Consider the following 16,074-nt stretch of genomic DNA (forward strand, 5'->3'; position numbering starts at 1 on the left):
CCAACTAAAGACGAGGAAGGTGAATTTCTGAGTATATTACAACTTATTACACAAGATGTTTAATCCTTCTAATGAAGTACAATTATTACCACTATACACAATTTAAATGAGATATTTGTAGGATTTTGATGGGGGGGGGCTTCAGCCCCTAGAGCCCTCCCCTTGTCTACGTGGTTGATCACAACATAGGCGGCGCAAGGTTTTTAGTCGCACTACTTGCTTCAATCCAAATTTTCATTTCAATACTAATAAAAAAGAGATTAACAAAAATTATACTAGTAGTACACATTGCAAAAATGAGTTGCTCCTCTTATTTCCGATGACAGTAGTGGCAAAGTATAATTCAGTCATGATTAGGCTCTGTATAATGCATATAACTACCATTTTTTTTAAACTACCCTTCAAATACCGTTTTAAAGTAGCCATGAGCAATCCTTTCTTTCTCCTTTGTGCTCATGTTATACTTTTTGTGATTCTGTTACAGTCTCGTTTTATCATCTATATGTTGGTTTCTATTAGCATATAGTAGGTGCATCCAGAAAGTAAGTTTCCCTGCGGTCGTGCACAGAAAGGAAACATTATTTGAACACTAAAATTGGTAAACGCTGTAAGTACCATAATATTTCAAACACCGTTTTCCCCGTTAAACTGTGAAATGTGCCATGCTTTATAATGTGCTAAACGTGAAAAGTGGCTGGTATCCCTCTAAGTAGTTCAAAGGGCGTATAAAGAGGTCACTAGTGTGAACGTTCTTACGGGCTGATGTGCGGAACGATGCGATTTCCCAACACTTTCGATTTTGGAACTTACAACGTTTACCACTTTTAGTCCTCATTTCATGCAATTATTTATTGCCACAGATGCAGAACTTATCCAGTTACTTGTCAACATAATTCCCGCCGGAATTCAGGCACTTGTCATAGCGTGGGACCAACTTCTGCATACCTGCGTTGTAGAAGTCCGCCGCCTGGGCGCCGAACCAATGTGTGACAGTCGTCTGAACCTCTTCGTCGCTGTGAAAATGTTGACCGGACAGGAACATTTTCAGATGCAAGAACAGGCGGTAATCACTGGGAGCGAGATCCGGGCTGTACGATGGATCATCGAACACCTCCCAACCGAACCTGTCCAGAAGGGCTGCAGTGCGCCTAGCCATATGCGGCTTCGCATTGTCGTGCAGCAAGATCACCCCGGCACTGAGCTTACCACGTCGCTTCTGAATGGCTCGTCGCAAAGTCCCCAGTGTTTCACAGTAACGGTTAGCGTTCACAGTCTCACCTCTGGGCAGAAACTCGATGAGCAGAATGCCTTGTCTGTCCCAGAACACCGTGCACATCACTTTTCGCGCCGACACAGTCTGTTTGAACTTCGTCCTGCATGGAGATCCACTGTGACGCCAATGCATGGACTGCTGCTTGCTTTCTGGGGTGCTGTATGCAACCGACGTTTCATCCCCTGTGATGATTCGTTTGAGAAAATCGTCGTCATCATGGTAACGCTGCAGAAATTTCAGCGCCGTGCACATGCGTTTTCCTTTGTGTTCGGGCATCAGTTGTTTCGGCACCCACCGGGCACACAATTTCCGGAACAAGAGGCGTTTGGTAACAATGTCGTGCAACAATGACCGAGAAATCTGCGGGAAATGAATAGTTATTTATACTTATCTAATCTTTAAAGTATGTGACACTGTCCGTTGATTTTCTGGAATTGCACAAAATGTCAGAAACTCGAAGATAAGCTTAACGGCGTGTGTGATATCTTACATAATACGTTGGATTGCATTGCACATTTGTGTATTACCAGTGGTATTACTCTCTGAGCGCGATATTTCAGAATTTGATTTTGATTGATTGATTAAGTTGGTGTTTAAGTCCACTTTATGCACAGTAAGGCTAATCGGGACTGAACCTACAGTTTAAAGTGGGATCCGAACCACTATGTGCCTCCACCGGGTATCATACCCGGGACCTTTTGACTACAAGGCTTTCAGAATTTGAGGTTGGCAACGTAGATTATTTCGGAATTCGGACTGCAAAACTGAGTTTCGAACACACCGCTAGGGAACAATGTGCTGCTGCTATTTTTAGATTTATTTTTGTAGGTGGAAACAAATCTGACAACACGCATTGAGCGTGGATCAGGAATAAATATTTGGTTCGGAGAAAAGTTCATTTAAACTGGTACAAAGTTTATGCCTGAGGGAACAAATGTGGCTGGCGACACACGTAATAAACTGTGGATCACGAATTTTTAATCACGCGTAATTTACACAGAGTTCTTATCCAATGCAATGGTCAGATTACTGGATCATCATCAACAAATTTTATTGGACTTGCAGCTTTACATCTGGCTGTTTACGCCCAGCATACATTTACTGGATCCGCAGAAGGAAGTCTCACAAGATGGGTGGATGGAAGAGGGGTTCATTGGGAATAGGGAAATAACATTGGTTAACGTACGGTGATGTCACTTCAAATTGTCTTCTCAAATAATAAGAGTTTTAGTGGTTGCACTAATATAATATAACTATAATCAGTTAAGAAAGATAACACATGACATTATTAGATCACAGGTCTTATTAGGTCTTGACGTGATGAATTGGTTCTTCAGCATTTTTCAGAGAACCTCGCTTTAAGCGATTACAAATTTTGACCTACAAGAAATAAAGTTTACAATTTCCAGGCTTCGAATCCACCTCAGTGTTCGACATTATCAGAAAAAAAGCAAATAATTTTTAGGTTGCATGTATTTTCACCTCAAAAAATGGACTGTAAAATTATAAGAACCAATTGTACTGGAATTGTCTATAATATTTCCTTCATATTTTACTAGCAGTTCATTTTTATATTGAATATACGTCAAGGTCGTATCCAAAGGAGGGAATAATGGGTTGTAGCTCCCCAAAATGTATAAGAAATTGTGTCTATGTTAAAATATATGCATCTTGGGATTGCAAAATTAATAACTATAATACTTTATAGCATTGCTATGTGGAAAAAGGTTCTAGTTTTTTTCTTGTAGATGTCATCTAATCAATTTCATGTAGTCATCATCAGAGTCCGGATGTGCGCTAAGTGCCAATTTTCTTCCCGTGAATAGACTCGTCGACTTTCAGTACCGAAGTGTATTTCAGTGCATTGCCACGTGTGAATTCTATTGTACCTAAAATCGCCAATTTTGACTTCTTGCCTAAAATGTTTCAAAAGAGCGGAAAATAAGTTTTTAAAGTGTTTTCTCGCGTCCTCCCGTTGAGCTTTCCCCTCAGCCAGATTAAGGGGGGTACCTTCTCCTCCCCCTTGATTTCCTACAACTTACAATAAATCTTCAATGAATATAACTTATAGACGACCACCTCATTGACGTTATCTTCAATGTTGATAGCTGGTGACAATGAAGAAAAATGTTCGTCTTCCCGTACCTTCAGAGAAAACCCGTCCTTAACTGCTTGATACCTTTATGTTAGGTTAGGACTTCCAGATTGCAAGCTATGAGAATAGATTTTAAAAACTAAATTCTGTTTTGAAAACCAATGAATCATGTATAAATATATAATACCATTGTTTCTGTTAATGCTAAAAAGTAAGCATTTCGAACTTATAGTTATACAACTATTTAATTTTGAAAGAGAGATTTTGTTTTTCAGGTTCTTCATTATTTACAATATTAGAAGTTAACCCCTGTATGCCTTTTTTTAAAATAATGCCTATTATCCTGCGTATTGTCACTAATTTAATGCCTGCCTGTTTGGGCAGCAGAATCCTCATAGTTGCGAACTCTCAGTTCTTATGTTCAAAAAGCAGAAGCATTAAATCCAATCTCTGCTGTGGCCTTACTTTCTAAAGCATAGAATACAGGAGTGGAGAATTTTACCAACATTTCCTAACGATACATTAGGCTCCCAAGTTCACTCGAGTACGCCACTGTCATACTGTACCAACCAAGTTAAGGTTAGTTGCGTGGGAGAGCCCTTTAGTGAGAATAATATTGCCTCCTCATGCATTATTCATTACTTGGCAGCTCTCCTGGTAGGTAAAAAGCTGTATTGTTCTTCCTTTTTGGCTAACTATTCAGGAATCACATCCAGTGGGAACGTACGGTAAAGAATCGTAGTACATTTTTGCTTACATTTGCATCAATTGCCACATGCAGCACGTCTGCCACTGCGGCAGCGCCTCTAGCGGAACACGTAGCAAACGGCGCGATTTAACCCGATTACTGAAATGTCTACACTTGAAGCATGGCCCACACGCTTGAAGAGCTTTATTCAAATGTTCGACCCGGTTGCGTTCTAGCCAGGGGCTATTGTAGTTCCTAGACAGCCGATCAAATGCCGTAGCTGTCGATCTTCCAACAAACAAAGGCCCTGAAATAACAACCTGCTCAAATACCTGCGATAGCTTTTCCTTCCGTAAAGAGTAAATTAAATCGATTAAGGTTGTTAATTCTTAACGAGAGCGCACCTGGAATTTTCGCACGACCAGCTAAACAAATCGATTACTTAGTGGAAAGCAGCGTGGAGTGCCTCCTGACAGAAATTGTTTTGCTTTGTTGAACTCTACGTGGTGGAATGCGTCGATACTTTGCGTGAACAGTGGCGTAGCTATTCTGGGAACTGCCGCTACTACAGGAGTCGAAACCGGGCACACTCAATAAGAAATTAGTTCTGCGTCGTGTTTACACTGCAAAGCGCGTTCCTGTTCAGTTTGTGTTCTTTTTTTACCCGCCGTTTGCAAACTTGTAAGTTCATTCTCATTACTTGATGCCTACCTTGACATCTCATTACGGGTGGCAAACCAGTTGCGCTGGCTTAAAAAAAAAAAAAAAATGTTTGGTGGGGGGGACAGGATTGATTAAAATTATTTAGTCTCTCTCTCTCTCTCTCATGAACACACACACACACGTCTATATACATATGTAAACAGTAGACTCTTTTTAATTCGAACTCCAAGGGGACATGAAAATGTTCGAATTGTCCAAAATTCGAATTAAGAAAAACATCACATTATTAAAGATGATTTCAAGGGGAATAAAGTTCTGTTCGAATTAAAGACTCCATTGTATGTACACCAAGTACTCTAAGTGAGCCGGGTACGGAGAATGGTGGCATCGACGCAGCTAACAAAATTTTCGCAAATCATCCTCCCAGCTGTCTCATTTGTCACCTCGTTAAACCATAGGAGCATCACTCAAGCTTGCCCCAAGGCTGCTTAACGACCCCCCCCCCGCTAAGAATTTTCACTTCAAGCAGTGTGTGTTTACTTCGGAAAGAGGAATTGTGGAGAAGTGCGACGACGTTTTGCAACGAAATTTCCTGGTGTTCCCGTTCCACATAGGACCACTATATTAAACCTCGTAAAAAGAGTTTAGAGTAACAGGGTCAGTTCTGAATAAAAGTGGAAAGAAAAATGGGGAAATCTAAAAAATAAAGTATACTGTCTGTAGATACCTTCCACGTATCAACATGAAAGAAAACTAGCATCTCTGGGTATGACGCCATATTGTCTATCTTACCATAGGGCTGGAACAACGGATATAGCAACAAATTCGCATATGATACAAGTCCTTTAATTCACATGGTATTATATAATAATTAAATACGTTTGCACACCGAAGAAATACAAAAAGGCCCACATCCGATAGGCTAGCTGAAATGTTCTCCCGCTGCCGCGAGCCGACATGCACCATGCCGCTTTGTACGAAGCTCCCAGCGGGAGTAAAATAAAAACAAATGAGGAGCGGAAAGCAATACTATTTACAATCTTAAACATTCTCCCCCCCGTTGGAATGCACAGCATCCAAACTAAATCATGAAAGTTCAATTGATCTTCCCATCTGGAAGAGGTACAATCTTACTGAGAGCCCTTCGGTACACTCCATCCTTGGTGCGAACCACGGCTACACGAACTAAATTGTCTTTCCCTGGAAACACTTCTTCTATAATGCCCATTTTCCAAGATAATGGGGGTAGGTTGTCTTCTTTCAGAAGCACAAGTAGTCCTGGTTGCAGGTTGGGCTGCGTGGTTGTCCACTTCTGACGCTGTTGCATACCATGAAGATAATCTCGGGACCAGTTTCTCCAAATCCTTTGTTGAAACTGTTGAACTCGTTGCCACCTGGAAAGTCTATTTTCCTTGAGATCACTTAAGTCTGGTTGAGGAAAGGAAGTTAGTGGACCACCAATAAGAAAGTGGCCTGGAGTGAGGTAATTAAATTCTTCATGAGAGTCAGGTAAGGATGTAAGAGGTCGAGAGTTTAAGCAAGCTTCGATTTGGCACAAAAGAGTTGACAGCTCTTCGTATGTCAGTACAGCATTCTTGGCGACTCTGCGAAGATGGTACTTCATGGATTTTATGGCGCTTTCCCAGACACCACCGAATGTTGGGCTACGTGGAGGTGAATTTTTCCACTGAAAGTTTTCTTGTGCTGCATACCTTTGAATGTCTTCACTGAATTCTTGCGATTGAAATAGCAATTGAAGTTTCTGAAGTTCGTTCTTCGCTCCTTGAAATGTTGTGGCATTATCGCTGATAATGGTGGAACACTTGCCTCGCCTTGCTGTAAAGCGTCGCAATGCTGCTATGAAAGCTTCAGAAGTAAGGTCTGTTACTAGCTCAAGATGTATTGCTCTCGTGGCTAGGCACGTAAAAATAGCTATGTAGCATTTCTTTGTGATTTTACTCCTGATTGACCCTACTTTGATGACGTAAGGTCCGGCATAGTCTATGCCCACATGATTAAATGCCTTGCTAGGTGTAACTCTGATGGATGGGAGCTGTCCCATTAGCTGTTGTGCTGCAGATGCCTTCAAACGATAACAAGTTAAACACTGATGAATGATTTGCTTAATAACTTGTCGTATTCTAGGAATCCAGTACCTTTCTCGAATGGATGAGATTAACAATTGAGGTGCTGCGTGCATCAATCGTTCATGCTCTGATGCAATTAGCAGTCGGGCGAAGTGACTTTTTGGATGCAAAATGATTTGATGCTTGCTGCTGAATTCCAAGTTGCTATTTTCTAGCCTACCTCCGACATGAAGAATTCCCTGATTATCCAGAAAGGGGTGTAAGTCCTTAAGGATACTTTTGTTGGATACTTGCCCTTTGGCAGTGAGATCATTTATCTCTCGATGAAAGAACGAAATTTGTGTCATAACGACACACGTTTGAGTAGCGTCTTCAATGTCAATTGAAGTAAGTGGATCGGATTGTTTGTTACTTGCATTTTTACAATTGCGAATGAATCTTTTACAGAGCGCTACAATCCTTAACAATTTGAAAAATGTAGAAAAATCGTTTATTATTGCCTCTGATTGCAGATGAGACACCAGTGTAGTTACAGGAAGCTTTCGTTGTTCAGGAACATCTTTGTTCTTAAGACTTGTGTCAGATGATGATGATGGCCAGCACGTTTCATCTTCTTGCAACCAAGCTGGACCATGAAACCATAGCGAATGATGATGAATATCTTGAGGTTTAACTCCACGGGAGATTAAATCCGCTGGATTATCCTTGGACGAAACATGTCTCGTTTGATAAGTTTGAGTAAATTCTTGAATTTGCGCTACTCTGTTGGATACAAAAGGCTTCCATCTGCTTGCTGGCGATCTGAGCCATGCCAGAACTATTTGTGAATCTGTCCACAAATAAACATTGTCAATATTAAGTCTCAAAATTGGGAGAGTCTTGTTGAGTAATTTGGCCAATAAGACTGAAGCGCACAGTTCCAATCTAGGAAGAGTGGTTTTCTTGATCGGGGCGACCCGTGATTTTGAGCACAGTAAGTGAACTTCGGTGTAACCTTCTTCGTTTGCTGAACGAACATACAAGCAACTGCCATAATTTTTCTCCGATGCATCGGAAAAGCCATGGATTTGTATATTCTTGACACAGCCAGGTGTTAGGATGAAACGTGGTATTTGCATTTCACTGATGACTGGTAGCTGAGAATGAAGATGAACCCATTCAACTTGCAGGCTATCTGGAAGTGGATCATCCCAGTTTATGTTGTGAAGCCACAACTGTTGTAAAAAATACTTATACATTACAGTTACTGGTGAAAGTAGTCCAATTGGATCAAAAATCTGGGCAATAACACTCGCTACTTGACGTTTGGTTGGTTTGTGTGACATCATGTTGACAGACTTGGCTCCAATGTTAATCATGAAAGTGTCTGCCGAGGGATTCCATGAAATTCCTAGAGTTTTAACACCTTCGGTATGAAAATGAATTAGATTTTGAGTCTCTCTCAGTGATTCTGGAATAGCGTTGAGTACTTCAGTGCTGTTGGAGCACCACTTTCGTAAGATGAATCCTCCTCTTTTCAGAAGTTCTGAAAGATCTTGATAAAGTTGTAACGCACCTTGCACGCTACTGCTTCCTCCAACGTAATCATCAACATAGAAATCACGCTGCAACACTTGACATGCGTGTGGGAAGTTAACTGCTTCATCTTCGGCTAACTGCTTCAGACATCTGGTTGCTAAAAAGGCACTTGATGTAAGCCCATACGAGACCGTATTCAATTGAAATACTGTTATGAGTTCCTGAGGAGAGTTTCTCCACAGAATGCATTGCAGTGGCCTGTCATCAGGATGTATGTGTATCATTCTATACATCTTTGTTACATCTGAAACCAATGCCACCTTGTGAGTTCGAAATCTTAGAACAATGGAAAACAAATCTTCCTGTATGGTAGGTCCAACCATTTGTATGCTATTTATTGATTCACCGCTTGTTGATGGCGAACTCCCATCAAAAACAACACGTATTTTCGTTGTACTGGAATCCTTGAAAACACAATGATGCGGAATGAAAAATTTTGTGCAGTCATTTGTTTGTACATCATTTAAATTCCCTATGGGTTCCATGTGTCCCAACTGGTAATATTCTTGCATAAATTCTGTATAATCAGCCTTTAATTGTGGTTGACGTTGAAGCCTCGTTTCTAATTGGTGAAATCGAGTTAATGCAGAGTGCGAGGAGTCACCTAACACTGAACGATCCTTACGTAATGGTAGCCTGACCGTATAACGGCCACTTTCATCTCGTGTCACATTTCGCTGAAAATGTTGCTCGCAAGCAATTTCTTCTGGTGATTGCAGTTTCGTGTGGATCTCCTCTATGATCCAGAACTGTTGGAGTTGGGAGCTGAGAGAATCTTCCTTTCTCGTGAAAAATGACCTAGTAATACTGTTGCTAGAAGATGTTGCTGGAATCTTCCCTGCAATAATCCATCCAAACTCTGTGTCTTGAAGAATGGGGAAATTTCCTGGTTTTGTTCTCTTTTCAGGCTTCATAACGGTAAAGAAAACCTCTGCACCAAGCAGAATCTGTATTTTGCCAGGCGAACAAAAGCTTGGGTCTGCTAAACGAATATCTGTTGGAATGTTCCATTCAGATGCATCAACCTTTTCTGAAGGCATTAGTCCTGTAATGGTTGGCAACACTGAGCACGAAATACTTGTCGTAAAATTGCTATTATTAGATCTCAGACGGATCTCTACTGAATGACTCGATTCAGCTGACGAATTGTTGATTCCCTGAATGGGAACTCGATGCTTTACCTTTCGAAGACGATTACTTTGAACAACGTCTTCAACAATGAAATTATTCTGACTCGCCGCGTCCAAGAGAGCACGACAATTGACCCAATTGCCCGCTATATCTTGTACTTGAACAATCGCCGTAGCAAGTAACACCTGTGACGCGCTTTTCTGCTTAATTGAACAATAAGAAACCTGAGGTGCTTGATCTGAATGCTGTGAAGAATCGCTTGTATTGTTTACCATCGATGTGTTCACGTGACCCCCAGATGACATTTCTCGCTGCCGGTTTACATTGGATGTACCTTCATCTACATGAAGTAAAGTACTATGCTTCTGTTTACATCGCTTGCACACTCCATATTTACACTGCGCCGAAACGTGATTGTTGCTGCTAAGACAGTTAAAGCATACGCGATTCTCACGTAAAAATTTATACTTTTGTGAAATAGAAGCTTTCTTAAAGGCTTCACACAAAAATAAGCGATGTTTGTTTGCTTTACAAAACATGCACAATGAAGAATCTGTTGTAACATATGACTTCGAAGATTGTTGACATTTAGCACTGTACTGTTTGTGCATATTTGTAGATGATTTTGTTGCTACCTTGTTACCTTCACTCGTAACTGGATTAATCTTTTCAAGAGCCTGGCATCTGTGCTCTAGAAAACTAAAGAGCTGATCTAATGTGCTAAATTCAGTATCATTACTTTCTAGTTCAAATGCTCTTCTCGTTGCAGGGTCGAGATTTGAAACAAGATGCTGAACTAAAATTATATCAGTTAACGACGTGTCTTCAGCTATCATTTTGAGCGCTGAAATAGAGCTAACTGCAGTGTTTGTAAATGCACGAAGTTCCTGACAATTCTCCTTTACAACTGGATTGATATGTAAAATATCATTTACATGTGAGACTGCAATCAACCTTTTATTGTCGTATCGCTCATTGAGTTGCTCCCAAGCAATAGCGTAATTTGCTTCCGTCATTGGCAAATTTTGAATTAGATGTAAGGCCTCGCCTTTCAACGATACGCGCAAATACTGAAACTTCTGAACATTTGAAATATCTACATTGTTGTGTATCAGCGACACGAACGTGTCCTTGAAAGACACCCACTGCGTGTAATTACCGCTAAAATGTGGTAATGCAATTGCCGGAAGTTTCACCTGCGTACTTCCTCGTGATGCAGATTGTTTAGTTTCAGGGGAAACTGGCTTTGTGACATGCTTGTCAATCAAAATTTGCATTCTTGTTTTCAAATCAAAGTACATGCGTTCAATTTCTTCTCTTGCCGCGTCATGTTCACCTTCGACTGATTGTAGTTCAATGCTGTCTTGAACTTCCTCTAATTTTAGCCAAACCTCGTTTAAATGCTCCAAGCGAGTCTTGATTGTTAGAATGTTGCTCGATGCTTCATCGTAAGTATCAACATACGAAGCTATACGTTTGAGTTTGCGCTTGCATGCATTTCTCTCTTTGATAAGACGTTGAATGTCGGCCATGGTTGCAAGGTAAGGAAAATACAAGGAAGGAAATGTAAAATGAACCAGACTTACTCACCGATTTGCTTCTTTGATGCTCGCGTAGAAAGTCAATCCCTCCTCCCACGACGGTGGTGAAGAAACAGAGAATGCATCATCCTACGACGAAACAAGAGTTCCTGAAAAAGCTGATTTCACCGTACCGTGAAATCGCAACCGAGTTCAAGGTCACTGCAAAATTCGTTGTAACGATGTTCGTTACGAAAGCGCGGAAAACATGTATCTGTGCAAACCAAAAACACTGTTCGTTCTGTAACACTGTCACAATTAGCACTGTCACAACTGATGATCACTGACCTGCACGAAACAAACTGTCACTATATCCGGAATGCGGAGGACCATAAATGTCTGTAGATACCTTCCACGTATCAACATGAAAGAAAACTAGCATCTCTGGGTATGACGCCATATTGAATATCTTACCATAGGGCTGGAACAACGGATATAGTAACAAATTCGCATATGATACAAGTCCTTTAATTCACATGGTATTATATAATAATTAAATACGTTTGCACACTGAAGAAATACAAAAAGGCCCACATCCGATAGGCTAGCTGAAATGTTCTCCCGCTGCCGCGAGCCGACATGCACCATGCCGCTTTGTACGAAGCTCCCAGCGGGAGTAAAATAAAAACAAATGAGGAGCGGAAAGCAATACTATTTACAATCTTAAACATATACAAAGACAATCCGCACACCATCCGTGAGTAAAAAGAGAGTATTGTACGAGAAATCGGAAGAATTACAGTAGACGAACTTGCACGTGTAAATGCCAATTTCTTTCGGAGATGCCAGGAATGTGTTTCATCAGAGGGACATCATTCTCAACACCTTCTGTATTCAAGGGTAGTACACAATATGAAAACTGTAATTTTAATAGCCAACTCTACCGACTGTCGCAGACTCCGTTCACCGGGAAAGACAAGCGCTGATGCCGGGCCGCTTGCCGTCGAGTCTCGTAGCGAATGTCAGGGAATGCTCTGTGTGTGTGTGTATATATATATATATATATATATATATATATATATATATATATATATATATATATATATATATATATATATAAAATCTGGGTTTGTGTGTGTGTGTACATACGCGTATATATTCAGCTTGTCCCAAAATGCAAAATGTTAATCGGGGTTTCATAGTCGTTTAATTTCCCTTATATCTTTACTGAACACTTTATTTGTTTAATTGATATGTCCCCTAAATTCTTCCTTTTCTTCGTCTAAAGGATTACATATGGTGGACCTTGTAGCAAAAGTTATTTGGACCCATCTAAACTAAATAAATTTTTAAGGAAAAATATTTTGATCACCCCGCTCTCTCCAGCCTCATCGCATATTACAGCATGTTGCCAAAGTGAACTTTTTTCCCATATATTTTAGAAAAAATATATACATTTAATATTATATAAAGCAAAAAATCTCCTTCCCCCAAATTTTTCCGCACCATTTCCCCCACCTTTTGTGGGCACGCCTTTTTACGGTTACCGACCGGGAAATCGACTGGAATTGAATCAGGTCATGTCTGGAGTAGTGGCAACTCGTTTTCCCTACCAAAGTATTCTATCAATAGTCAGTTCTCCTTAGTGGCGTGCCCAAGGGGGGGGGGGGTGTCATAACGCCTCCCTTGGCACAGTATTCGTAAAAATAAGTATGAAACTCAGGAGAGGATGGAAAAATCAGAACTGACTACTAAAAAAGTATACGTACAGACAGTAGACGATTTGTCCATCACCATTTTCATTGAGTCCGTTTTCCACAATGCGATGATAATGAATTGAGAAAAAAACACGTTATCTACTTCGAATCAACATAAGTACATATTTTGAATCATCAACACAGGACGTAGTATAAAAGAAATAAATGAACACATCAATGGACAATTTGCATACTATAATATTTGCCGTCAACTATATCCCCTTTGAAAATCCTGGGCACGCCACTGGTTCTATTAATTCCTGAGATATAGATGACTCGACCTTTCCATCAATAGTCAGTTTCATTAATTCCAGCGATATAGATGGTACGAGCTTTCCATGAATAGTCAGTTGTATTAATTTCTGAGATGTAGATGGTTCGAGCTTTCCATCAATAGTCAGTTGTATTAATTCCTGAGATGTAGATGGTTCGAGCATTCCATCAATAGTCAGTTGTATTAATTCCTGAGATGTAGATGGTTCGAGCTTTCCATCAATAGTCAGTTGTATTAATTCCTGAGATATAGATGGTTCGACCTTTACATCAATAGTCAGTTGTATTAATTCCTGAGATATAGATGGTTCGACCTTTACATCAATAGTCAGTTGTATTAATTCCTGTGATATAAATGGTTCGACCTTTCCGTCAATAGTCAGTTTCATTAATTCCTGAGATGTAGATGGTACGAGCTTTCCATGAATAGTCAGTTGTATTAATTCCTGTGATATAAATGGTTCGACCTTTCCATCAATAGTCAGTTGTATTAATTCCTGTGATATAAATGGTTCGACCTTTCCATCAATAGTTAGTTGTATTAATTGCTGTGATATAAATGGTTCGACCTTTCCGTCAATAGTCAGTTTCATTAATTCCTGAGATGTAGATGGTACGAGCTTTCCATGAATAGTCAGTTGTATTAATTCCTGTGATATAAATGGTTCGACCTTTCCATCAATAGTCAGTTGTATTAATGCCTGTGAAATAAATGGTTCGACCTTTCCATCAATAGTTAGTTGTATTAATTCCTGTGATATAAATGGTTCGACCTTTCCGTCAATAGTGAGTTTCATTAATTCCTGAGATATAGATGGTACGAGCTTTCCATGAATAGTCAGTTGTATTAATTCCTGTGATATAAATGGTTGCACCTTTCCATCAATAGTCAGTTGTATTAATTTCTGTGATATAAATGGTTCGACCTTTCCATCAATAGTCAGTTGTATTAATTCCTGTGATATAAATGGTTCGACCTTTCCATCAATAGTCAGTTTCATTAATTCCTGAGATATAGATGTTACGAGCTTTCCATGAATAGTCAGTTGTATTAATTCCTGTGATATAAATGGTTCGACCTTTCCATCAATAGTCAGTTGTATTAATTCCTCTGATATAGATGGTTCGACCTTTCCATCAATAGTCAGTTGTATTAATTCCTCTGATATAGATGGTTCGACCTTTCCATCAATAGTCAGTTGTATTAATTCCTGTGATATAGATGGTTCGAGCTTTCCATCAATAGTCAGTTGTATTAATTCCTGAGATATGGATGGTTCGAGCTTTCCATCAATAGTCATTTGTATTAATTCCTGTGATATACATGGTTCTACCTTTCCATCAATAGACAGTTGTATTAATTCTTGAGATATAGATGGTTCGACCTTTCCATCAATAGTCAGTTGGTTGTATTAATTCCTGAGATATAGATTGTTCGACCTTGACACTTTCTTCAGCTTCGCTGATTAGGGTTCCTCTGGAGTGGAAATTGACAGGCAGAACATTTCCAGGACGGTTGTGGAGGGTTGTGAGCCATGTACGCTGGCGTATTTGTCCTGACACCATACATTGTTGCGATGTTTGCGCTCTCTGGGCACCAGGGATGCTGGTCATTGTTGAAAGAGAATTTTGTTTGCCCGGCGGAAGCTCTGTGTTGACTCAGTTGACCTGAAGGGGGCGGGGCGGGGGTGGGGGGAAGTGTTTGCAGTTGCTGAGGCCTGGGTCTGACATAGATGGCTGCTGGCTGTCCGGCGATACGTGATACCCCTCGCTTTGGACTTTTCCGGCCGGTGCGTGGCTCTTTCAGTGACGAGGATTTCGTCTGGCGGGCTGCAGCCCGCCCACCTTCTTGTTCTACGCTTATATACTGTCACACATCATGAACTCGGAACTAAAGAAGGCAAGAACAAAGGAATACAGTACTTGTGAAGATCGAAATACTCTCGCGTGTACGTATTCAGGGCAGTAGCGTTCCCAAAGGAGGGTTGCTGAGGTCATAACCCCTTTGGCCCAGTGCTCCTAAAAATAATAATAAGAACGTCAAAGGCCGGAAAGGATCGCAAAATGAGGGCTGACTAATTTGTTTGGAGGTGCCTTAAGTGGAATTTCAATTGCCAATCTGGACATTGCTTATGGCGGAGGGGAAAACTATCCTGATTCTTCAAGAGTAGCACTTCCCTTCACTGGAAATTTTAGAAATCCACACTGTGTTGCAATGTGTAAGAGAGTGGAAATAAGATTGTGTGGAAAACGATGGCTCCGGATAATTCGCAATATGGCTATCGGTGATGCCACCTTGAGTATCGTGTGGTGAAAGGGCGCCCGCAGAAAGGGGCCAGGGGGACACATGCCTCCCTGAGATTTCTGGAAAGAGTAAATGAAATTCGAATGGTAAAATTGTAGCGATATTTTGTAACAAAAACATATTGTTTTCTGTGACTTGGAAGAAATAAGTTACAGCAACTATTATTATTATTATTATTATTATTATTGAAGTAGGGTTATATTTAAGCTTACAGTCTTATTTACACTTATTATTAACTATAAAAAACTAGTAGTAGTATTAATTATTAATAATAATAATTACAAAAATAATAGCAATAATAATAATAATAATAATAATAAAAGTTTCTATAGCTGCTCCCCCTTGAGAAAAAATCCTACGTGCGCCCTTGGTATGGTGCCTTTCAATCAGTATTGCCATTGATTTCTAAATAAATGTAGGTCTTCCTCCAAATATCAATGCCAACAACAAAATCGACAATGATCCTGAACAAAGACCGGACATGGAACAACAAACAAAAAAATGGCTATGTTTCTTGCCTAAACATGCCGAGTAACTTTTGCACCCAACCAATGTTTTATTTGCGTTTTGTCTGATGCGAGATATGAAAATATGTTTATCTGTGATCTTGAATTTCATTCAACATAAACCAAATGTTTAAAATATATATTCAAGCTTTCCACTGTTTTTCTTTAAAATGTAGTGTTTCTAACAACAATAACGAA

General features: G+C 40.0%; 2 protein-coding genes across 2 annotated transcripts in view; one reads left to right on the top strand and one right to left on the bottom strand.

Annotated features, from left to right (window-relative positions):
- The window catches only part of LOC145991062 (putative G-protein coupled receptor No9), a 648,328-nt gene that overhangs the window by 91,737 nt on the left and 540,517 nt on the right, over positions 1-16,074 (top strand). The gene's annotated exons all lie outside the window — the stretch shown is intronic.
- On the bottom strand, positions 5,816-6,343 carry LOC145991817 (uncharacterized). Its single transcript, XM_083127862.1, has one exon. It carries the CDS (start codon positions 6,341-6,343, stop codon positions 5,816-5,818), a length of 528 nt encoding a protein of 175 aa, XP_082983988.1.

This window comes from Lepisma saccharinum, chromosome 8 (genome assembly GCF_977018435.1).
Source record: "Lepisma saccharinum chromosome 8, izLepSacc3.1, whole genome shotgun sequence".
Classification (NCBI taxonomy): domain Eukaryota; kingdom Metazoa; phylum Arthropoda; class Insecta; order Zygentoma; family Lepismatidae; genus Lepisma; species Lepisma saccharinum.

Bases quoted from the DNA above. Each gene is read 5' to 3' on its own strand.
- LOC145991817 (XM_083127862.1), bottom strand. From the start codon at position 6,343: ATGAAGTACCATCTTCGCAGAGTCGCCAAGAATGCTGTACTGACATAC.